The sequence below is a fragment of the Diorhabda carinulata genome, chromosome 4 (genome assembly GCF_026250575.1).
Source record: "Diorhabda carinulata isolate Delta chromosome 4, icDioCari1.1, whole genome shotgun sequence".
NCBI classification, from domain to species: domain Eukaryota; kingdom Metazoa; phylum Arthropoda; class Insecta; order Coleoptera; family Chrysomelidae; genus Diorhabda; species Diorhabda carinulata.
The window spans coordinates 14,524,683-14,551,553 of record NC_079463.1 but is presented as its reverse complement, the minus strand read 5'-3'; the positions used below and the strand labels follow the sequence as shown (position 1 = coordinate 14,551,553).

Sequence of the window (26,871 nt, the reverse complement as noted above, 5' to 3'; positions counted from 1 at the left end):
CAAGCATCTGTAAACAACTTAAATAGGACTCATATGACAATAAGTTCTGAGTAGGTTCATCATTACAAATGTCAAAACAAATGAGGCACCAGATCGGATGATATGATGAATAGAGGGGTGGTGAACCAATTCTTGAATGGTGATCAGGTGATGAGGTGCGTCCGTTTTTGTAATTTTTGTCTCTTATTTTGAAGGTAGTCAATAAACATATCTCTTAAAAGACGATCAGTTTTCCGACCGATGAAACCATATTTGCCTTTTTCATAGCAGGTTCTTCCTTTGCAATTCACTGTCTTGACTATTTTTTCGCCTTAGAGATGTAGTGATAGATACAGGTTTTCTCTATTACAAATACCTTCTGATATTCCGATAGCCCCTTCTGTCTCTCTAACCTTAATCTGAGACGATCGTCAAATGGCATTTGACGAACTGTTACGAAGAAAATCTTCATAACGAGTCACTTATATGATTGCCAAATAGTTCCCTTCAGAGGAATAAAAAAAATTTTTCCGTATTTAAATATAAATATGGTGGTTTTGCGGTTTCGGCTTATTCGCTACATTATTGGGGAGCTTTCACGACATATTCATAAGCGTTTCTTTTTCACCTCTATTAGACTGTTAATTAGTTTCAGATTCATATGAATAGGTCCATGATTCGTCGCCTGCCACGATCTTATAGACGTCTTTAGAAGTGACGCTATTGAATTTGTTTTGAGCGATTGTTAAATTATGCAGTATCTAACGTTTACAAATCGTTTTGACTTTTGACAGCCAAAGGCTCATGCAATATTGAATGTATTCGAGTGGAAATAATGTCCAGATATGCCTCAAATGCACACTATGTCACATGACGAACTTCACGAAATTCATCTTGTAGTAGAAGTACGACTACGATTGAATTCGGAAAACCTGCGATATACTCAAAATAATGCTTCATCAACAAGTCGAAGCAATTTGATCGGCATCGGTGTTGATTTAATCCATGTCGAAAGTCATATAAAATCATCCCACGATTTAATTCTATTGTTTGACCAAAATGAATGTTTCAAGTATCTGTAAATAAGCTAAAGAGCACTGGTATGACAACAGGTTCTGAATACGTTTAACTTGTCAAACAAAAATGTCAAACTTCTGTGTTGATAACTCTCAAAATTTAAGTACTCGTAGTAACCGACGAATGATATGTTACTTTATAACAAGCTGGTGCTAGAATGTGAAACGTCTTACACTAGCTGGTTAGTGATAACTGGTAAGGTTCAGCTGGTTTAGTTGCACTGCAACAAGACTGATTCGCTCGACAGTTTGGGATCAGCAAATCAACCAATGTACTCAGAACCTATTCTTGATGTAGCCATAAGTGCTGCTATCACATTTCACAGTAGTCTGTTGGTAAGATATACCTGATGTGACACAAGATGAAGACATGAGTCTTTTTTCCTCAGGGAAAAAATAAGCAAAATTTGCAAAGAACATGCGATCTTTATCGCACCTAAGGAAATTTTCGAATACCGTACTCTTTAAAAATTACGTGAAACTATACAGAAGAATTTATCATAATAAAATTATTATTATTAATTTATCATAAAATTATTAGGCATCACATACTCTTCCAAAATTCTTTACAATTCAACAACTGTTTGAATCTTTAAGAGAAGATACATGCATGGATAAAAATGAATGTATCAAATATTTTGTATATTTCCAGAATTATTTCTTCAATAATTATGATGATATTCTTTTTGATTTATTTATCAACGATATATTTCTGTTTCTGTTGTTATGAAAATGTACCCCTCTGTTATTGACCATATAATACGCTACAATGAAAAAATATACAGTTTAGACGTCAGTATATATGTTTTAGAAGCCCAAAGTCTACTCTACAAAATGAAAGGATTATGCTTCTTTGAATAATAATTTCCATTCTTTTTTCTCAACAACATATCGATCACTATCACGAAATTTAACTAGTAAAATTCACGTTCAGTATTCATACATCCACGATATTTAAAAATTTCAATAACGTAAAAATAATTAAAAGGAATTCTTATCGAAGATTGGTTGTTGCTATTCATATTTAAAGAAGACTATTTCCGTTGGAGTTCATCTAAATTATGATCTAGTGCAATAACAATAAAGCTGTATCGTATATTTTATTGTCAACATTTCAATGTGTGTTCCATATTATGTTGAATAAATAAACATAGGGAAAAATCCAAAGAAAATTGTGCTTTAAATAGTATTATGGCTTTGTTTAAAATTTTGATGATTACCTCCCGAGTTTCTATGGTAATGCTTTGTTAAGCGCTTTCAACGAACAAAGTTTTCTCTATGAAATAACCTTGCTTACCAAATAAAATTTCTCCCATTAACGAAATTTTTGTCTAAAAAATTGTCGACCTAAAAAAGAAACAAGGCATATCTTTCCAAAATCACGTTCAATCATAATAATTTTCAATGCCTTCTTCTAAGTCTATACACTTAGTCCAGCGAAGCTCCAATCTTTTTAGTCCTATAAATGTCATTTGCGGCTTTTTTCTTCAGAAGACCATTTAGATATGCGGTACTATCTTCGCCTGATAGAAATCTCTCTCCTACAAGGGAACATGTATAGTTAGGAAACACAAAAAAGTCTCTTTTGACCAATGTTTGATGTCCGACTACTTCTTACAATATGATACGATTAAGCTTCAGGAATGTGTCAATAAAAGACTTAATTAGAATTAATAAAGTTTTCAACAAAATTCTATCATCGATCTTCACACTAGGCTCAATTCGATTGAACACGATGATTCCAACGTTGCTATCACAATAAAAACAACCTTGTTAATCGTCTGAAGTTAACCCGTTCATAAACATGGTCACTGCTTCTTGGACCCACGATGATTAGTTTCTTCGAGGTGTAACATCATGTTGGGAAGTAAAAAAGTCTTCTAGGGCAATATCAGGACGAAAGGTTGAAAAGTGGTATTATTAAAATGTAAAAACTATTGCACAATCAATAAGATGGTTCGATGCTCTGACAGGGGCAAACTAAAGACGCTAGGCAAGTGGACTATGGAATGCAGTATCACTTATTTGCTACGACTCATTTTTATGTATAATACTGAACATGAATAATAATAATTAATGTGTCAATATGTCGGTTAGTGATAGTGTGTTTTATAAAAAACTTTTAGGAATCAGTATCGTCATGATATACATTTTTGATCACATATTTACGTAACCAACAACATTAATCGGTATTCACGTATAAAATATTGACATTACTTGTAATGTTATATTTTTAAATGAGTATAAAACCGAGTGTATAGTGTGAAATGATGCGTTTTTATAGCTCTCAATATATAATTCTAACATTCAAGTCATTGTATAATGTTAACAAAAAGTAATACTGACAACAAACCTGAATTTTATGAATGCATTAAAAAACTCATAAAGCAAAAATCCACTTTTATTATTTATCACAAATATCAACTATCAAAGATTACTCATCACCAAATATAACGTAAAGTCAAACATTTATCTATTTTCAAATGTGATTTTTTGCTTTTAGTTTCAAAAATATTGAAATAATTACCAATATATTCGTACAAAAGGCTCCGACATCGATTATCATAAGGTTAGATCCATAAATTGAAGAAGAAGAATATGATAAAAGTTAATTTTCATAATCGACAGATTTACTTTGAATGATAATTCAAAAACCAACGAAACGGTGTCATTTTTACTAATCGTATCAGGATATTTACAACCTCAGAAAGGCCATAAATATTTTTCTTTTCTAATTGATGTTCAAATAATTCCATAATTCTCCCCAGGTTAAGATTCTATACTTTTGCACTCCAATTCGGTTCTCTCTAATAACCTCTCTGATATCTGCATCTATATTTTTCTTTAGTCTCCCTTTCCTTCTCGTACCTCCTTCCCTTCTTCAATTACCTTTTCTGCAAATCTATTTCCCGGCCCTCTTTTTAGTATGCACCATACCTACATTTTACTCTTTGGTATCATCATTAACAAGATTCATAAACGAATCTTGTTAATGATGGGTGTTTATTCAACACCTTCCGTTATTCGTTATTATTCCTCCACTTGTTTGTATTCCCCCAAAAAATTTCCTTTAATAAAACTCGTTTTACTACCATTTGGTGCCAATTAGGGCATTCGAATTCATAGACTTCGTCTATTGTATATTTTTTTCCCTTTTTGACCATTTAAATATCTATACCATATACTTTGTTTTCTCTTGGTTTATTCTTTATCCATATTTTTTTCAGCCTTTTTTAGAGTACAGAATGCTCTTTCCATTTCTTTCTTTGCTCTTGTTATTAGAGCTAACACATAAGTCGTGTGACTAACTAAGAAAAATACGTTTTTTAGCCATAAATAGATTTTATTCATCAATAAATTTCCTTCAAGGGAAATACAATCATCATCGTCAGTTTCAGCATTCGCTTCTCCTTTTGAGGTGAATTTCTTACCGGTGAGCATTTTTTTGAGAATAGCTAGTAGTCACTGGGAGCCAAATCTAGTCCAAACGGTGGATGAAGAAGCAATTCGAAGTGTAATTCGTTCTATTCAACCATCATTGTCATCGACATGTAAATCGGTGCATTTTCTTGGTGAAACATGGTTTTTTCTTCGACATATTAGGCCGTTTTTCCTTGATTTTTGCATTCAAACGATCCAACAACTCTATGTAGTATTCGCTATTAATTGTCTCTCCCTTTTGTAGTTAGTCGATGAACAATATTCCATCCCCATAACCTTTCCAGTTGACTGTTTTACCTCTGTACGCTTCGGACATGGTTCACTGGCTGCAGTTCACTCAAATGATGATCATTTTGATTCCGGAGTGAAGTGATGGATGTATATTTCATCCGTTGTCACATATTGACGCAAAAAATCTGATTTATTACGTGTAAACATGACCAAACACTGCTTTGAATCATTAACACGTTGTTGTTTTTAATCGAGCTTTCTCATGGTCAAATGTTCATGCATAATTGTAAACACCCTACCTTCTGATATCTTTACGGCTTTAGCAATTTCAATTTACGATTTGATATAATGGATTTGTGAACTTTTTTGATGTTTTATGGAGTAACCACCTGAATTGGACTACAAGAACGTTCACAATTATCGCTGTCTGTATGACCACGTTTAAATTCAGCAAACAAATAACAAATGGTTCTTTTCGATGGAACAGAATCCGGACAACAGTTTTGAAACCATTCTGAGCTTGTACAGTATTTTTTTCCATCAAATACAAATAGAAATTACTCACTTTCTTCTGACTCATTGAAATGCCATAAAATTTCACACATAGTCTTTCGAAAGTTGGTACTACATAAACGTCATATGGATTTGAAAATTCCAGCACCATCAGTGTATCAGTCACACGAATTATCGAAGGATGCTATAAATCGGCTGCATACGCAATTATTTGCTGTTTATATTAGTAAATATGTCCTGTTGTTTGTATTTTGGTATCTCAAAAAATTTTTTCCAACACCAAATTAACAGACATTATCGATAGTGAATTTCCTTGTTTTTATCCCTTTTCCAACCCTAAATTTTTCTGATACAATTCCATCTCTCGTTACTTTTTTGTGTTATCTAATGTTACCTTGACTAGCTTCACATTTTTTCTTGGATTCCCAGTAAATTAAAGGCAACATACATTTTATTTCTATCGAGTGGCATAAGTCTGCTTAAAATCTATAAACATGATATAAAGGCTTGATTTCGCTGGTAATTGTGACCCTTTCCGATTTGTTAGTCTGTTACTATTTCCGTTTTAGCTCACGAAAAATTAAATTCTATTTATGGGGATAGTCTAGTAATTTTGAATGCTGTTTACAAGAGACAATAAATATAAAAGTGGAGATAAGATAGTTAAAAACGAGAAACGGTTTTGGACATCACAATGTACAATACTTGATACTTCAAACAGACGATTCCAAAAAGGCACGCTTCTCCCAACCTCCTTTTCTCCGTAGAAATTCTCAAAGGTAGATCCCTAGATTCATTGTTCTTAGCTGCTATATCTGGTCACGTCGTCGATCACGCTCACTGATCAATACAATACGTTTATCTTTTATTTCCATTTTATCTTCCATACGCAGTTTCCCTGTGACAGCATAAGTAATATTGACATAATAATTGGAACACCTATTAATAGAACAAGGAAAGACAATTTTGAAGAGTAAAAAATGTTAAAATCCGTTCATTCAACCCGGAGTATTTTATGTTTAAAGGAAAATGCTTAAAATTTACACATTTCTTAGAATATCTCGTAATACGAAAAAGATATCGATATGCGGTTTTCGCTATTCTGTTGCTAATTTGGTCTACTTTTATTTTCCTCAATACAAACTGCATGTCCATTTTTCAAGAATAGCTAGATTTAAAAAAATAAATAAATAGCGCCCTCTAGCTTATACGTTACTCATTAGGTTGTTTCGAAATTATAACTCTTACATTGGTAGAAAGGAATTCTCTTCAAAAAGACTAAGTTTGCATAGATAAGTTAAGTAGAACTGGACTTACATGCGTTTTTTCATAATAAAGTTCCCGCTTCCCCCCACTTCTTATTTGAAGAGATAGACTAAAATCGAATATACGCTGAATTTCTTGAAGAATACGATAATCATAGTTTAAATGCATCTTAATTTGACAAAATTTGTAAATTGTTCATTTTATAATTTTTGGAATTTGATTACGCCCTCTTACGGGGGACCTACAAGTCTGTAAATAATTTCCAGGTTTTTCTCAAGGTCACTTCTGTTATAAATTTTTTTTCCGAAGCTGTACTATAACGGTTCCCGAGATAATGGCCGAGAGCCATATCTCTTATTGGGACACCCGGTATTTTTACAAACTGATGAGAAATTTTAGCCACCAAGGTAATTTAAGAAAAAAATTTAATATTGTAGTGTTGAATATATGGTATAATTTATATCAATCAGTTTAAGTACTTTAGTATTATAAATACGATTTTAATTGTCGATATTTTATACATGGAAATCGAACCCTTCATATTATTCCAATTCAAAAGGTTTTATAAAGTGAATATAATTTATAAGATTTTATAAAAACACCTACAATAACTACCCTTGAAGGATATTAACACGATATCAAGTAAGTCTTAAAACACTAACTCCAAACTTAAACGTTTATTTCACACCACTATTTTTTCCGCTAATGCTGAATTATCAAATATCATGTCATACCTTTGCATGTGTTAGATTGTAAGCTTTCAATGCAATGCCGCCAAATATACTTAGAATAGAAAATAGAAGACAAATTAAAATAGCCAAAAGTTTAATATTAACAGAAGCCAGGTGGAATATACTATACTTTCACCCAATTGTTATTGTGATTACCATAATGTAATAAAATTATCTACGACTGTTTTTCTTTATTTTCAAATTTCGAAATATCGTGTGTCTTTTATTAGATCATCAACGCTTATTGCTAAGCCAGTAGTAAGAAGACAAGTATGAATTTTTTTATTATAAATATAAATAAAAATTGAAAACGGATTTTGTAATTTGGGATACAGGTCTAGATGTTGATTTAAAACAAGTTTTCTCAATAATTTTTCCGTATATATCACTTTACAGAAAAATATGTTTCTTAGGGTCATGCATGTCTTTTTAAGACCAAGAAATTACTCTTGTGTTGCGCAGGGCTAAACCTCAATAAATAAAAACTGGAAATGAGAATGGTTCGTCGTTGCACCTCTTCGGCACACATTGTACATATATTTCATTCGAATAAAGTTTTTCTGTTAATTTTATAAATAACAATGGGGTTTGTCTATACTTAGATCATATGTTAATGAAAATATATCAAAGTAACTATTTTAATATACAACAGTTTTAGATAGATGTACAAAATTTTGGGACGCAGTGCTTTGAAGTGAAGTTAGATAACTAGATTTCTAGTGGTAATTAACATTGCTTTATAATATGCTAACTTTGGTACGCCAAAAGGCATCTAATGAATATTTACATTATAATATAATATTTAGATGATCTTAGATTTAGGTTAGGTTTAACTATTCACTACCCAAGCCGAAGAAATTGATCTTGTATACTGACGTAATTTTAAAAAAGGTTTTTGGTTTGCGATATGTTCATATACTCTCTATGTATTACTTTAAGGTTTTAATAACAATTTTTTACTTTTTGAGCAAGTTTTGGTGTACTAAAAACACTTTGACGAGACCAGATCAGGGCTACAACGTGGATGTGAAGTCACATTCTTTTTCAGTAGCCTTGGAAAGCGAAGCAATGTGGATTGGAGCATTGTTATGAAGCAAGCGCTCGTATCGCGCTGATTTTGTCGCTCCTTTTTTCGATAATTTTTTGACGCAAATCCTTTAGTAAGTCGAAGTAATATGGCGCGTTCATGGTTATATTGGATACCTTAAAATCAATCAAAAAGATACCCGCGTAGTTCCAAAATATTATAGCCATCACATTTTTGGCGCTTTTTGTGACCTTTGCTGTTTTTGGCACGAACTCTCCTTACCGATATCATTCCATAGAATCTCTTGGATGTCGGAGCATAGTAAAAGACTATAGTTTAATCACCGCTTGCAATTGATTGGATTACACTTGGAGTAGTCACCTCCTGCATGTTGGTTATCTTTAATGATTTTCGTGCTCAGCGAAATAACTTAGACCAATTTCAATTGTTGAAAATGATGGACACAGTCACCGTAAACAGCCTCCTTTCTGTTTTTGAATTGTATTGGTGTTTATCCTTCTTTAGTAGAACAGCGCGAAAATAAAATTTGAGACATTTTCTAAAACAACCTGACTGAGTGGTCGTTAGACCTCTTCTATTTTAAAATAGATCGAAGCAGCAAATTGTGTAAAGCTTGTTGATACTTGTCACTGACGCAGACAAATATATTTATGCTATATGAGGCCAAAAATTCACGAACCGCACTACGTATTGTTTTTTTAACATCGAAAATATCGTACTGTACCTATAATAAAAATATAAGTCAATCATTGCAGTCTTAGTTTCCCATATCATAATTAAATAGATTTTAATTTAATTTGATTTTATTTGAATTTAATTTAATGCGAAACTTGTTTACCTACAAATATACAAGTATGTATCGTAAACCAAAAAAAATACAGAAATTAAGTATATACTATATGTACGTAAAACCATATAACATACTTGATTTACTCTAAAATCAAGAAAAATTATAATTATTGCTTTTAAACTTTTGGCTTCAACTTCCCATTTCTTTTAAATGTAAGCATGAGCATGATATTTCATTTAAGATCACATTTCTTAGAAACATGGTAAAATGTGTTTGGAGATTATTTATTTCTGGATATTGAACTATATTTCTGTGTAGAACAATTGGACCGAATCGAGGATGGAATGGATCAAATTAATACCGACATGCGAGAAGCCGAAAAGAACTTGACCGGAATGGAAAAATGTTGTGGACTATGTGTATTACCGTGTCAGAAGTAAGTGAATTTATATTAAATTGATTACATACATTGAATTTTTACGAGATTTGGCTAGTAATTAACGAAACTGACGCTGTAATAGTTATATACGTATCAAGGGAGGAAAATAATGTGCTTCTCCCCGGAAATAGTTTAATGTCTCAGGGAGGAAACGCAGAAATCAAATCAGCAGATTTTTTTTTAAATTTATCCACTTTGTTTACAAAAACATTCTGCGCATTCTTCATTTCAACAGGTTTACTGTATCTCTTCTAATAAGAGGTAGGGGAGAGTGGGAACCTTGTTATGAAAAAAATATCTGTAAGTCCGGTTCTGCTTCGCCGATGTATATAAACTTGATGTTGTTTGGAAGAGCTTTTGTCCAGCAATATAAAATTTATAAATTCTAAGCAATTCAACTAGCGTGTGAATGCTAGTTGGCGTTGTGTCATATATTTTACATGACAGATTGTGATTTCTCTTCAAAAATTTTGAATAGAAGCATGAAAGTTAAAGTAAGCCTTTTAGAAGTAAACAAAATTAACATGAAAATTGCGAAAACCGCATGTCGATATATTCTTTCTGTCCCGAGATATCGTGTTCAGCATTCATGGAATGAATTAAAAATAGAAGGATTTATGCAGAATAGAAAACAATAGAAGCATTCAAAATTTGGTTGAGCAGATCACAAAGCCTGACATAGTTCGCAATTTCCAAAATCAAAATATTTCACGCAAAAGCATTTAACGTGTGAAAAAATACAAATTCCCACCCTTATAAACCTCGTAAATAGTGGAACTAAAAATTTGTATCTGAGAAAGATCAGAAATACTGGTAACAAGAACAAAAGACAGAGTTGGGGTTTCCATCAGAAAATTACTACGTGAATACCATACTTCAAATAATTTCGCGGGAATTAGTATGAAATTTGTGAAAAAATACCGCAAAATACAGACAAAAAAAAAGCTGTTGTCAACTAAGGCGGATACATTTTGCGAATGAAAAAATCGATGTTACGGACGATGAAAAATACTTCATATTATTCATAATCATTCAAATTTAAAAATCAAAGGGAACGATGCTTTTTACAGTGTAAATACAGAAAGGTGCCCTAACAATGTAAAATATGAAAAAAAAGGAAATTTCATTGATAAAGGTCTAGTCGGTGCGGTTTTTCGACAAGAGGGATATCCAGACGGGAAGCTGTAGATTCTGAAATTTAAATTAACAACTGTCTTAGTAAATCAGTTAATCTTTTTCATAAACATCACGTTGGAGACGATATTATGTTTTTGCTGGACTGAACATCCTGCCATTGTACAAAGGCAACTCAAAATTGGCTACATCGAAATAACCTTCTGTATCAAAACGATATGACCCCCTAATGTATCTTCAGCCCGTCCAATTAAATTTTTTTTTAACTTTCAATTATGAGTTATAAAAAGGGAAAGATTAATGAAGATTTTTAAATAACGTCAATATGTATTTTGGGACAAAAACATATCACGGGATTACTGTTAGTCTACAATAAAAAATCTCATCTAAAACAGTACAGGAACTCTATAATTTGTCATTTTTAATCATTCTATTATTGTTTGTAGCAAGTGCCATGAGTAATAAAGTATTTCTAAAATCAAACTAGCCAGAACATTCTTATTATTCTTTCTGGCTAACCATTACTTACATTAACAATTAATAACTTTCAGCTAGAAATATAAAAACTTTGTTAACTACTATCATTAATTTAGGTACTCAGCAAGTTGATTCTGATAAGATGTTTCCACTCAATGCATTCCCTCTTCATTGATTCCCTCATAAATAAGCTAACGTATCTAAGAACTACAATATTTTCATAATTATATGAAGTTGAAAATGTGTTAGTCATATGTATCTATAAATTTCTATTTACATAGGGGATCTTCATTCAAAGAGGACGAAGGTACGTGGAAAGGTAACGATGACGGAAAAGTCGTTAATAACCAACCACAACGGATGATGGACGACCGCAACGGAATGGGACCACAAGGTGGATACATCGGCAGGATTACAAACGATGCAAGAGAGGACGAAATGGAAGAGAATGTAGGCCAAGTGAATACCATGATAGGTAATTTACGTAACATGGCGATCGATATGGGTTCAGAATTGGAAAATCAGAACAGACAAATCGATCGTATCAATCTCAAGGTAATTTTATTGTCTCGTTTTTTGAATTTGAACAATAAATTAACTAGGGGTAATGTTGGTAAGTTTAAATGTGCTTTTTACAGAGTTTCTTTACTTTTTTCATTTCGAATTTTTTTAAAATCACTTGAATTTAGCTGATCAAATGCTGCACTCATTTCTCATTACCAATTATGTTGTAATTTCTACAATTCATAAAAAATACAATATACAACACAATAATAAAGAATGATGCTTCAGTGGCTCTTCCAAGGTCAATATCGTCACAATTAGGACATCTTAGGAATATTGATACCTCTTGAATCGCTAGACGAAGATTTTTCCAACAAAATTGCGAAAATTCAAATAGAAAAGTTTCTGCATACACTGATAAACCTTTATCACGTAATCTGGAAATGTGACGTATCATTGCAATGACCTTTCATGTTATCAAAGAGGAGCGTCAAAAAACGAGTTTCTCCAATCTCGATTCCTGTGAAGGAATAGAATATGAGTAAAAACGCCTTTTATGGGCTACAAATATTTTTCTAGTATAGGAAAATGTTCTTAAAGGAAATAGTTTTGTAAAAGGGAGGAAACTAAATGAAGCTCCCTAGATATCCCAATAGCAACCCTGAAATCTCTATATCGAAAAATTATTTGGATGCAAGCTATACCTCCTTGCAGGGCACTACTGCCTCAGAAAGCCTTTAATCAGATCAGGTAGTAAGTAAGATCGACGAAAGTAGTAAGTGCAATAGGAAGAAAATTGATTCACCTAAATCTAAAATGCAGGGAAAAGGTGTTTGTGGATATTGGTCTTAAAATTATGTAGGTTGTAGTGCTGGGAAAAGACGTACGTTGGTAGCTGCTTCCACTTGCACTTCTCCAAAAAAAGGAGTAATCGTTCATAAGTTGCTTATGTTTGTCTAGTACCTGGATCTTGCAAATACTACTCATGATGGAATTATACCGAATCTAACCCTAGAGTTGATGATTATATAACTTTTTGGTATTAAAGAGGCCTCTAACGTTATGTGAAGCTGCTGAAAATATTTGTGATAGTGGTTGCAATATACCTTAAGCTGGTAGATCTGGATAGATTGTACCAGGGACCAGTGATTGTCCGCGATTTTGTGACTCCAGCCTTTTGGAGTACTGTAAGAGAATAGAAAGTACTAAAGATTCCTGGAAAAATCCTTGGGTTTTCATTGAAATTTTCCTAGAAAAAAAGACATTTTCTTTTTAGATAAAATGGACACTGCCGCGGTTTTCTTATTCCTGTCATGTTCATAGAACCATAGTTTATCATCGATTTTGTTGTCAAAATTTTTTAGCAGGAGGATTGCGAGAGTTCTATAGTTTATTTCAGAAAGGTTTAGAGTAATAAAACCTCATTAGGTATGCAAAGGGACCACAGAGTGACCCAACGAATATTTAAGCCATTTTCTTAGTTTGGCATTGATTTCATTGTAAAATTCTTTTTCTTTCTATCAAGTGCAGGTAGTACCATCCGGGCTGGTGTCAATTTTTGTTTTTAGCCTATTGTTATCCATTCACAAACACTGAAAATAGTGTGCCAAAGGCGAGTCGGTAGGATTCTCGTAAAAAGAAAAGCCGAATCTGAAATAGGTTTGGAATTAGGTAGATGCACTAATAGAAGGTTAAACGGTACCCGTTAAACGCAAAACGTAACTGTATAATCTACTACATAAGTAATCCCTACACAATATTTCAAGACGTACGCCTATGGCCGACACCCAAATTGAGCCTAACTGAACGGAATTCTTCATTTTATTACTCTATACCTTTTTGAAATAGACTATAGGATCTAAAATATGCGAGGAAATTTATCGATTTTACTTTATTATTTTATTCCTGCAAAATAAACCAATAAAACATAATTCGTTCAAAGTGCTCAGAAAAAATGTTGGCAGGACGTCTTTTACGATTAATCGCTTCTTCAGGTGTAGAAAACCGTTGACCACGCAATTTACTTCTGATTTGCGAGAATAAGACTATTTGCTTCGAAGTACTTCGTGAGATAGATTTGGCTTGTTCTTGAAAGTCGATTGTTGTTTAGTTTCGGGTTCATATGCTTAGATCCATAATTCGTCGGCTGTCATTCTGCATTTCTTTGCACCAAACGACACGATGCGGTATCCAAAGCGAAGAAACCTTATTGAAACCCAAATTCGTAGTGAATTGATCTGCTGTTGGTTTAATCCACATCGAAAGTCATAGAAAAACATCGCACGGAAATTTTTGCGATTAAATTTCATTTTTTGACCAAGATGAATGTTTCAAATATCTGTAAACAACTCAAACAGCACTCGTATAACAACACATTCTGAGTAGGTTCACCATTACAAATGTCAAACTTGATAATGGCATTGTCAGACTTGACATATTCTCATCGGTATTGCCAAATCTCAAAACTTTAGAAAGCAACCATCGTAAACTGTCTCTATAACCATGCCAAGAATCAACAAAGTTGGAATTTCTGAAACCGTTTGTGATATTCATACTGAATACACTGTTTACACCACCACTCACGATTACACTGACACGCGATTCGATAACCAAGTTATCGTCTTCAGAGACTGAAGGTAAACTAAAATCTAATGACTCGACTTACCTGTTTTATACTAAATTTTCCCACCAATAAACCTTCTCCTGCGAAAATTAATTCCAGCGGGATAACCTCCTTTGCGGGAAACTTCATATTCATTCCTTGATTTCTAAACTATAGAGTGGGCTGTAAGGAATTGGCCCTTTGTCCCTATTGAAGCAATTTATTATTGGATACGTTTTGTAACAATTTTAGATTATTTTTTATGTCATGATTGTGTCTGGCAGACTGATTTTCCTGTCCTCCCATATTTTAAATGAGCTATGTGCCCTTTAAACTGGACAATAACGGATATCTTAGTCTACCCAATATACTTTCCGTCACAATCACCACAGCTAATTCCATATATACCACTCTTTTCCAAATTTTTTATTCTATCCTTAGGATTGCCCAACAATTGTTTTAATGTATTGTTGGATTTATAAACCAATTTAAAATCCACTCTGCTAAATATTCCTTCCAATTCTTTTGTATAAATAGGATAAATAGTATCGAAACGCGCTTCAAACAGTGTAATTGTGAGTGATGGTGTAAACAGAGTATTCATTATGTCAAGAATAAGAAATTCTGATGCTCCCAGAAAAAATTCAATGAAAATCCAAGGAAATCGTGGAAGAATACCGCAAAGCTGCATCACGTAATCAGTGAATTGTCAAAAACGAAACTTACAATTATTGTCAATAGCACCTTATGATATAGTTATTTATCGAAATTATCTGCACTAGAATAAAAAAATGCAACTGAATATAATCGTAAAAATCGAAGAGACTGGTAAACTGCTATTAACATAATCAATATAACTTAAATGAATAAAATAGGCCAATAGTAACACAATTAGAATATTCGAGGAAGATAACAATGTCAAGTGCCATTAATCTACGTTATTTGTTAAAAGAATTCGTATCCATAATGTCTTGATAATTACAATTCATCAAATTAACACCAGTTGTTGCTTAAAGGTATTAACACTAGTTGTAGCCATTAGGCAAAATCCAATGAATTGTTAGAAAAAATATAACGAGATTTTCATGTTAGCTACTCAGATTACTCAGCATCGCTCTAAAAACAAATCTGCTTCTACGAACCCAATATAGAATTAATAATGCTATTCAATCCGTCAAATATGCCTCCATTTGATATACGAATTGATTATTTGAGCATAAATTTCTGCAAATAACCAGTAAAATGATATCTAGCGGATGTCAAACTTATATCGTTATAATTGGCCTGTTTTATCATTAGTTGATAGACGCAGTATTAGTAATTTTATTGGTATTTGAGATTTGAATGTAATAAAATCAAGATTTTATAGAATATATTCAGTTCAAAGCAACTTTGATGACGACAACAAAAAATAAACTTGGAGAACGGTATATTTGCTTCAGTCAAATATATCTGGATTTGAAAAATCTGAACAAAAAATCTACCCACTACAATTTTTTTTCAGACAATGTTGTAATCATGTCATTATTCTCGAAATAAATTATTCAAATGTTCATATTAGGAGATTCGTATTATCTAAGATTCCAATTTTAAGACACAAAAAATTTAGTGAAATTTATGATTTTTATTTTTAGTTATATGTTTTTGGTTTTTATTCCAACTTGTGTTTAATTGCATCATTCTCGTCTTTGATATGTTCAAATTCTAATTCCAGCTGTGTCTTACATCTTATCTATGCTTCATATATTTTGCCATATCTTCCTGTTTCCTTTTATCTTTCTTAATATTCCATCTTATTTCTTTTATTCATCTTTCTCAAGTTCTAATTTTGGAGATTATTTTTAATTTTATTTTTTATATTACTTAAAATTATAAACCTTTTGGAAAGAGGACGAAATTTGAAGGCATATAACTCAGAAAGGAATGAGAATTTTTTTATGTCACAGCATTATTTCACGTCATCTGTTCACTCCTGAATTTATTTTTTTGAATCAAGTCTTGGAACACCCTGTATTTGACTTCGAGCTCACAATATAATCACCACATCAAATTATTTCAATAGTTATATAGAACCATGTCTATCTATTTAATTTTTCTTCTACATCATTAATATCGTATATTTTTTTAATCCATATAAATAATCCATCATTCCAAAAGGTGTCTAATTTTAAATAAAGTGGAAAGAGTTATCGTCGAACTGTTTTTGACGAGAATTTGAGTTGACACCCTAATAAAATGTGGTTGTGTAAATAAAGTTATTTGGAAAATAAAAAAAATCATAAAAATTTGTTTTTTTTTGTTGTCAAATTTCAAGCAATTATATTTTTTCATTTACTTGATGGTATCAGAATTATTCACTAATCTAACAAGTTAAAAAAATGTTTACTGTATTAGTAAAATTGAAAATCCTGAAATCATTGAGTACTGGGTTAGTTGCATATAGAATGTTTTCTTAAATTCGATTTTAATACCAATTAATTTGGGGTTAAAGAAAATTTATTGAATCGTGATATTTCAAGTTGGGAAACATGTTTTCGTTAAATACAATGGATGGGAAGATCTGTTATATTTCTAATTAGTTAATCTAATACACAACACTGTTTACACCACCACTATACCAACACTTACAATTACACTGTCTGACGGGCGATTCGATAACCTTTTTTAATAAATCTTCAGAGATTTTTTGAACACAAAAAACAAATCACAGCATAATTTGCACCTGGCGTGAATTTCAAATGGAAGATCCATCTTTCATTCCTACTAAGATAAGAATGAATGTTGTAGACGAGAACTGGGGTGGGAAATAGGACAAAAATAGTCAAGCTACATTGTTGGTTAATTTGTTTAGTATTTCTCTATCTGCTAAGGCATGAATTGTGTGTGCCGGTCTGCACGTGCTTATTTTGCGCTATTAATTCTTTAATCTTTACTGGAATGTTGTACATGTTGTTTCCTGTTGTAATCGCTGGTGTGGCATATAGTGCTGCTTGCTTAAGTGCATTATCAAATTATGTATTGCCTTGTTGATTTGGCTTGAAAACTTAATATTTGTTTGCAAAACTTTTGACCAGCGAACATTTTCTTAAGGCATGAGAACAGGAAAAGCAACTGTGAACGTAGAAGCAAGTTGAGCTTGATTACTGCAATTTTGCCATCGTTTTCTTTTTTTTGCATTCTTCTTCTTCAAATGGGTCCGTTTTTCTTCGATTTCGTCATTTAAACACTCCAATGACGCTACCATGTATTCCAAAATACTCCATAAATTTTGCTTGTTTCCACGCTTTTGACTCGGTTAATCACGTGCAGTCCACTCTGCTTACTCCAATGTGATTTGCTGCAGCCACGTTTCATCCATTGTCACATAGCGACCCAAAAATTATCCATTTTTTATGATTGAATAACTACAAACATTACTCAGAATTATCAATTCGTTGTTTTTGGTCTATTATGAGCTCGATAATCCTAAATATGGGCTTTATAAACATGCGAAATTTCTATCTAACAAAAGTTTCTTCACTCAAATGCTCACAAACTATAGTACGACAGCTTTCAAATTCACACACATGCCTTTAGGAAATTCGAGTAGCGCTATCTATGCGTCATTCTACGAACTTTTCAGCCCACCTAATACGAGTACTGGTTGACAGTAATCAATAATTTTTTTCATGTATGAGGGTGGCTACTTAAGTTTTGAGATAGACAAATAAAAACAAATATTTAGAATTGGATATAGCTTTATTTGTTTTTCAAAATGTTCTCCAATATACTTTTGGATGCATTTGAACTAAATGTCGAAGCATATTTTCCATTCTGATTCAGATACCCCCAAACCATGTAATTTGAATGCATCAGCCGATTTTCTGGTGTAGAAAAACGGTAACTACGCAATTTATTTTTGATATGTGGAAATAAGAAGAAATCATTAGGTGCCAAACAAGAACTGTACAGCGGATGAACCATCAATTCGATTTTTTACTGTTTACGTTTGATGTGTGAGAGCTCGTATTGTCGTGGTGCGATTGGTTTTCCTAATTTTTTTGAATACTTCTACGTGGCTTTAAGGGAACGTACGCGACAAATCCAGTTATTTCAAAAAAACAGGCAACCATTTGCCTCGAAGTCCTTCGTGCGCCAACAACCTAATGTTGGAAGACCAATACACTCGATTATTGATTAGTTTCGGGTTCATATGCATAGATTCATGATTCGTTGCCTGTCTCGATCTCATAGACGTCTTTTGAGGCACGGCGATCATATTTTTTCATCATTTCTTTGTACCAATCGACACGAGTATTTTTTTGAGCGATTGTTACATTATGGGGTTTCCAACGTGAACAATCTTTCGGCAGCCAAATGCTCATACAGTATCATATGTATGCGAGTGAAAATAATGTCCAGGTTTGCCTCAATCTCACGGTATATCACATGACGCTCCTACAATATAATTTTATGCACAGCAAGATGTTTTCTGAGACAATCGCCGATTTTGGACGAACTTAACAAAATTCATCTTGTAGCGAGGTGCGACCACGATAGAAATTGGAAAACCAGCGAAACACGGTGGCTTTAGATGGTAATTCATCACCAAAAGTGGAAGCGATTTGATTCGCAAAGTCATAGAAAATTATGTCACGAAAATGTTGACGATTTCATTTCATTTCCTGACCAAGTTGAATATTTCAAGTATCTGTAAACAACTCAAATAGACCTCGTTCTAAACATGTTTTGAGTAAGTTGTCTGGTAACGATTAGAGATCTATTCACCTTTGATTTTATCCTTTTATTTTTTATTTTATTTTACACTAAGATTTCTCTTCAACCATTGGCAGTTCTTTCCTTTTATATAACTCGAAAACCGAAGAAAAAATTCTTGAACTGCTGAACAAGGATAAGAAATCGACTAACTTAAGTATGGTTTTAAAAATACTCCTACTTGTTCGAATGTAAAGTCCTCTGTCAACCGCGAATATAAGAAATCGATTGTGGACTAGTTGTTGTTTTGGTTGTCTACCTCACAGGCAAATAACCAAATTTTATAGTTTTGAATAGAAATCCAACAGTAGCCGCATATTAAATTTTTAGTTTAGTTTACTTGGGAGAGTATAAAGAACGAGTAATTGAATCCTTTTCAAAAGATTTGTGAATACATTTGAGTAAAGTTAAAAGCAATCTTCTATATGCAACTAAAAATGTGAAAATGCTTGTTTTTTTTTTGAAATCTTGCTTGTTTTTTTATTAATCTCAATGTTTGTTTTTACATTGCTACTACGTTCACTCCACGACACTTGTACACTGCGAACATTTATGGTGAAATAAATCAGGCTGACTCCAACGCAACGAGGATAGAGGTGGCCAACCAGCGGGCACACGACCTTCTCAAGTAGACACATTACACAAAAAAAAACACTGAAAAGTTTATACCTTTCATTTTTTGCCTGTCCAACCCATTCCTACTGGTTAATATCCGATTCAAATGTAATAATTATCGCTTTTTGCTGCTTACTAGCATACGAACATCATTTAACAAATTTTATCAAAAAACTAATTTTATATATTGTAGTATAGCTTCGTGGTGACGTAACAAACAATTTTATTTTTAAATAATGTACTACAAATATTATAAGAGAATACACACTTGGCTTAAGTAATACAAAAATTGGTTTTTGTTGTAATCATTCTTAACCCTTTACTGCATGATATTGAATATGTGAAAAAAAATTTTCTTAAAGTGAATTGTTTTTTAAAAACTACAAAATGAACTACAGATTTTGTTTGTTTTTTAAAAATTATATCTAGTAAGTTTTTATTTTCATATATGGTGTGATATCATAATTTTATTATATCTGTAGACAATGGTGCAAAAAAGAATGTTATACAAAATTATTTTTTTTTTCTTTTTTCGTTATAACATAAATATACCTTAAATTTGGAACACTTAGTATAGGTTCTCATTGAACAAATCTGTCAAATTTTCTGCCACTCTCGATAAGTGTCCGTAGAGAGATCAATAGTAGGTCCTGATGCTGATGATATTGAGTTTTTCTCATTTTTTCCCCTGGGTTGGAGTCAGAAGCCTTGAACAAATTGAACTTCCATGGCTTCTCGTAGAAGGTAAACCAGTCACTTCTCGTTTACGAGGAAGGGGTATTCCTGTTTTACGCAAATGTTGTGATAAATAAGAGTCTTCGTTGTTTCTTTACCATAAAATCCACACATTTACGGCGCATAGGTCTATCATATGGAAAAAATCGTCTTATACCACTTTTATGATCTCAAATGAATTAGTGAAATAAGTAGATCCTAGCCTCCAATATCACGACCAGAAAATACGTATAAAAGTTGTACAACTTTCTTTACAATTATTCAGGTATTCTAACGTAATCTCCTTCCTTGAGACAAGACGCACTTTTCCCAACGCCGTTTCCACATTGCTGAGTCTTCATTTGTGATGCTGTTCAGTTGCCGTGTTGTTCCTGTTTCAATAGCTTCCACATCTTCCAAGAGTCGCCATCTAAGCACCATTTTGCATTTCGGAAACAAGAAGAAGTCACAAGGGGATAAATCGGGTAAATAAGGCGGATGGTCTATCACAGTGATTGACCACAACTAGCGACATGTGAGCGAACTCGTTGTAGTGATGACGGATCCACCTACTTTCTTGTGCCAAATCCGGTCGAACCCGAGCCACACGAGCTTTGAGACGTCCCAACACGTAAAAATTTCCGTTCACTCTCAGGTCGGGATGAATAAATTCCTTGTGAACTATACCCCTTGAAACAAAAACAGGAAAGAAAACATTATCTTCACATTGGAACTTGATTTTCGCGGATTTTTTGTTCTCAGTTCTCTTGCTAGCTTCCATTCCTTGCTTGGGGATTTGACCTCGACTTCGAATTCGTAGAACCAGTGATAACTGGGTTGAGAAAGTCCCTCCTTTCCTCTGATTCAAACTAATACTTATAGCTTTCAATCCTCTACTTTCTGTTCTTGAGTCAAGAGCTTCGGTACAATTTTCGCAAACAATTTCTCCATTTAAAATTTTTGTGTTAGAATTTCGTGATTTGATTGATTGTTTGGGAGAGTAACGCCATCAGCCATAATTATGATTGCGGTATAGCAAGCCCGAATTAATTTAACATTTTCATTGGTAGGCGATGGCGACGGGCGTCTTTGGTCTCCGTTCACTAATTCTTGGCCTTCCAGTAACCTTTTTAACCACTTGAAATTACACGTCTTTGATTAATCGTGACTTCATCAATTTTAAAACGATATTCTGGTTCAACAATCGTTTCATAATGTCAAATGATAGTATACAAAATAGTTTTGTTATTGCTCATGATTCGATAAACTAACCCCATTGAGCAATCTAAGTAATTGTTGAAATTCATTTAAAAATTGCCGCCGCGGTGTGAACAAATGCTTTTGCCGTAACTTTCTGTATAATTTGTGAAATTATTTCTTGAATTTTAGATCCAGTTTTATTGCGACATAGTTCCTCAATGAAATGCGGAATTTCCCTCAAGGAATTCTGGATTTGTGTTATGCTTATATATAGGTGAGCGGTAAATAAAGTCTGAAACTGGTGGAAAAAGAACAATAGTCTGACCAAAGCTCTTTTAATCTGATAAACTCCACCTAAATCTTTAAGCTTGTCCTTGTGCCTTTCAGATGCCACTTGGTTGCCACTTTAAAACCTTAAAAAGATCTCATTCATGTTTGATAGACTTGAACCCAACAGTGAAAATTTTCAAAAAAATGTGTTACATAGTTAAAAAAAACTTCAAATATACGTTTCAGCTGTATTAGTTCATTGAAATAGATCTAAAGAGTATCTGTGGAGTCTTCTTAACATCAAAAATCGATACAAAACAGCTCGCTACCGAAAAAAATCAAGAAAAGCTACACGAGCAAATCGATTGCTTATCCCACGGCCGAGTGTTTGACGTAGATCAGCTGTTTTTATACGTCTTCATTTTTAGAATAAATAAACATGTCAAATCATGTACGAGTTAAAGGGTTAAGAATAATGAGACAACAGATCATTATTCACTGCTCCTGTGTTAAAATTAACAAAGCAGAAATCATTTTCAACATAAATTTTTGGCAGCTTGAAAATAATTAATTATTTTTCCTATATATCCACGTCATCACGTTTTGCTCAGTATCTACTTTTATTCACCTATAATTATATTTAACATATATTTAAGTGAGATAAGCTAGAAATTTAGGGACCAGGTTTATATGAGAATGTTTTGAGATTTTGAGTTTGTAAATTATTTGTTAATATATTTTATTTCACATTTTATTTTATTTTATTTATTTATGGAACAACACGCATCATATAAATTAGTTTTTTTTAATGTTTGAATACAATAAACTAACATCACATATTTGTAAAATCTATATAGGATGTCTTACAAAAATAGGCGTCGAAATTAAGTGATTTAGTAGAATCACTTAGTACATCAACATATCAAAAAATTGTTCTATTTGTTCCTAAGTTCAAAAAGTGTGAGAAGAGCCAGCGAGCAATTTGCAATAGAAATTTTTTTATTATAACATTTTTCAAAGCAATAAAAACAAGAAATTCTATAAGCTCATTGGTTTACTTCGGAGCAGGTGATCTTCTATTAGCGTGGGGAGGTCTTTTCCAATGACAAGACTCTTTTAATTGTTTCGCAGATCAGCTTGCCAGTTCCTATTAAATTTTATATTGTCTTGTAGCTCATATTTAGTGCAAGCAATCAAAAGAAGGAGTTGCGCATTGGTTTACTTCGGTGCAGGTGATCTTCCACGATCCGACTCCTTCAGTTTTTTTTTCAAATCAGCTGACAAATTACTTCTGAAGCTTCTATTGTATTTTTGTTCAAATAATAAATTGCTTAATAGTGTCGGTGTTTGGTATTTTGTTCTATAATTACTTTCTGTACGAATGGTTCTGTTAGGTCTTGAAGGAGCGTTTGATGTGATACAAATAATCGGGCAGCAGTTATCATGCGTAGTATATCCATTTCATACGTCATTAAACTTTCCACAGTAAATATGACTTGCTATGATATCCCCAGATTTGGAAACCATATTTGTAAACCGGCTTTGTTACAGATTTGTATATCAGATTTTTTTCTTAGATCTATTTGTTTTCGCTTTTAAAGTATGTGTTCTTTCCAGTTGAGTTTTATGTCGAAGTATATTCCTATATATTTGATACTAGGAGAAGTTCAATTGTGTTGAGTGGAACTAGAGGATATTAACATTTTCTCAAAGTCCTTTGAGCAGATTTCGTTTTGATTATCCTATAGTCGTGTCTGTAAGATGATGTTACTAGATTCTCATGGACTGTAAGAATGACGGTATCATCTGCAATAATACCAGTGATGGTTTCATTATAAGTTGATAGATTTGCTGTATGTAGCACGTATAGTAGAGGTACAAAAACGCTGCCTTGAAGTATACGAAATTTGATTGGAAACTTCTTTGAAACACTTCCAATCAATCTTGTTTGAAATTCTCTTTAGCTCAAAAATGACCTCACCAATGCCTTTTGCTAAATCTTGTTTAATGCAACCATCCAAAAAATAGTTATGTAGTACTGTTCATTTTCCATTGCAGTATTTATGCTGAATATTATTCAATGAACCTGCTGTACACTAGAGTGCTCTTTTAGGAAACGAAATTGGTGGTCTTTGCTAATTTTTTTATAGCAATAGTCTTTTGGATACGATTGTAAATGGGCTTATTGGTTTTATTTAGATTTTCTCCATCTTTGGAGCTCAATATTATTTCACGAGTTCTTAAGAGCTTTAGTCAATAGTTTTAACGTAGAACGGCATTGAAGATGGGGTAAATGAGCATAATTTCTGTCTCTGGTAGTTTATTATTTTTTCTACAGCTCTATATCCACTTAAAATTGAAAGCTACTTCTGGTGCCCTCTATAGCTTAAAAATAAGCAAAGCTACACGGATTTAAATAGATGATGATATTCGTGCACTTCAAAGCCTTTTTGAGGTTTTGTACTGAAAGCGTACACTACACTGCTGGTAAAGTTGACCGAAGAAGAGGAGGCAACTTTACTTCGTCTTGCCTCACTTATCTCCTGATCATTGTAAGGCTTTGCGCCCGACTCAAAGGACTTGAAATGAGATGAAGTTCGAATACGTCTACATTCTTACATACAATTCAGATTACAGTGCATTGCAATCATCCGGCATTTTCTTTTTCTCCATTTTTATTTCATTATATTTGTATGGTTAGTAAGTGAGAGTGCAGTGCACCAGCAGCTGCTACTTGAATGTTCATGTTGCCAAGTATGCGGACTCCAAGAGAGTTCCTCGCGAGATTGCACGAGTGTGTAGACGCGCGCTTAGATGTTCAGTTAACTTTGGGACAAGTAGTGTAGTAAACATATTTCAAAATATTTACTACATTCATTACTTTGTTTGGCGCTCGTTTTGCTTAGAGATAAACGTCTTATAGTCGGACTATGAAGACGATAACTCGATTAAGAAAAATCATGTTAAACAGTGTCACTGTTGTTGGTATAGTGGAAGTAAGCAGTGTGTTCATTAAGAATATCCCCAATGGTTCCAGAAAAAATAATATGTTTGTATTAGTCGCTCTTCTTTTTCCATTCATCACCGTGTTTCACAATGTGGATATCCTAAAAGCAGACCAGTCTGCTCTGTATCTGTTTTTGATCTATAGCAATTTCAGTTTATCAGTAAATGAAATTTATACTAATATGAAGTGAATCTAAACTTGAAAAACCATATATACGGTTTAGTTAATGATAAAATGTACAAATATTCGTGAAGCATATATTTGAATGCCCTACAAAATCTTCAAGATTTGATGGTGAATACTTCAGGACGTCTTGAAACTCTCCTGTCATATGTAAAGTACAGATACTAGATGCCATTTTGTGCCAACTTGACTTAATTAACATTTCTAAAAGATTTTCCTAATAGTTAACCAGTTTTTAAGTATATCTCAAAGAAACAGACAACTACAAACTTATTGAATTGTATTTGCCTGCACTGATAAATTTTTAAACCTTAACTCACGTTTTTCATTAACATCCTATATATATATATTTTCAGCTACAGCACGGAAAAATTTTCACACACAAAATAAAATTGTTTGTTATCTAAATTCGTCGGCATACCCTAGTCCCACGAGTTGCGCAGGAAAATGAATAACCAATAGACAGCTGCAATTCTGATTCTGGAAATGTTACTTTGCCAACGCTTCCTCAATTTTCTTCTATATATCTGCAACCACTTTAGTAGGAACAACAACAGCAAAACATTTTCTTGCTGTACTCTATTCTTCGAATCCCTTATGTTTTCTTCTACACTTATGCACTATTATCTTGTAGCTCCTTCAATTCCAAGGCAGGATTGCCATATTATGTCGTAATCATTGAAACAACTTGAGGACCTTTTCACGTCACGTACATTTTAATAATTATCAATGTTTTCTCTAGTTGCTTATAATTGTACAGACGTCAGCATAAGTCAGTATAAAGTTTGCATCAAGAGAAAAAAATTTATTAAAAGAAATTACAAAAGGGTTACGCTAAGTGGTCAAATTGATACCTTTCTTGATCAATTGCATTTACGGCAACGTTTCTTAACGAAAAGCCAGAACCAGCGAAGCATGTCAAACTATTCACGAAGTTTAAAATTATTCTTCAATTGCAGTTCGGAGGTCAGGAAAGGTGCGTGTTTCTCATGGAAAAACATCCTCGTCCTCGTCTGCCCATCCATTCTCCAAAATGATTCGCATACGCAGATACGTTACAGAAAAATTCTTTCTTGAAGCGTGATCTTGTATCGGTTATTAATTCTGAAAATGCGTCTATTCAACAAACACGTGTTATCATGACACTCGCACACTAGCTGAAACACTTATGACGATTTCAGTATGTCGATTTTACTTCGGGCAAAGATGCTTACGTTTTATAAAATAAAATAAAAAATATTAATTACGAAAATAATAAACGTATGCGTTAACTTAATCTTCGTCTTTAAAGGTTAATGTAACAGTGCTTCCTGTTACATTTAATAGTTTTCAATGTGGAATGTATAATATGTGAATTTAATTCATACTTGGATCGTTCAGGTTGTCGAAGGCCTGGAGTGTTTCTCCAGTAAGGTTTCACCTGATTCTCCAGCAAACTTTCAGAGCCTTCTAGGCTGCTTGGCTATCGGAAAGAATGCGAGGTTTCTTTTCAAGTGCACCTGACTATAAAAGTTTATTGCTGTCAAATTTACCTGAAAAATAGCTTACATTATATTCGAACCATCTGTATACTAGATGTATTCATGCTTGCAAATGATCTTTATTGATCCATAATTGGGGGTCATTGATCACCGCTTTGAATGGGATGTTGTTCATCATGCTATAAATTTGGTCCATTGGTTTGTTACTGCTTTCTAGCTTTATCAGCTCTACTATTTTTAGATAATGTGGCAGATACGATGACTTTTTTTGTCTGGTTGAGTCTGTAGATTTAGATAGTGAATAATTCGTCATTGCAGCACTAACGTTTGTAACTACTGGTTTTCTTGAGATATGCTAACATCAGGATTTATCAATGTTATCTACAAACAGTGATACTTCCTTTATGATTAAGAC

The 26,871-nt window shown here is 33.0% G+C and overlaps 1 protein-coding gene across 11 annotated transcripts in view; it reads left to right on the top strand.

The window, feature by feature from the left end:
• LOC130893285 (synaptosomal-associated protein 25) overlaps window positions 1-26,871 on the top strand; it is a 112,122-nt gene that overhangs the window by 65,640 nt on the left and 19,611 nt on the right. For 6 of the 11 annotated variants that reach the window (XM_057799249.1, XM_057799250.1, XM_057799253.1 and 3 more), the window contains exons 5-6: window positions 9,394-9,511; window positions 11,407-11,680. In XM_057799249.1, coding sequence (XP_057655232.1) covers window positions 9,394-9,511; window positions 11,407-11,680 — 392 coding nt within the window. Of the gene's footprint in view, window positions 1-9,393; window positions 9,512-11,406; window positions 11,681-19,555; window positions 22,540-26,871 lie in introns of those variants that run through there. The other 5 variants (XM_057799257.1, XM_057799258.1, XM_057799261.1 and 2 more) reach the window with 1 other exon arrangement.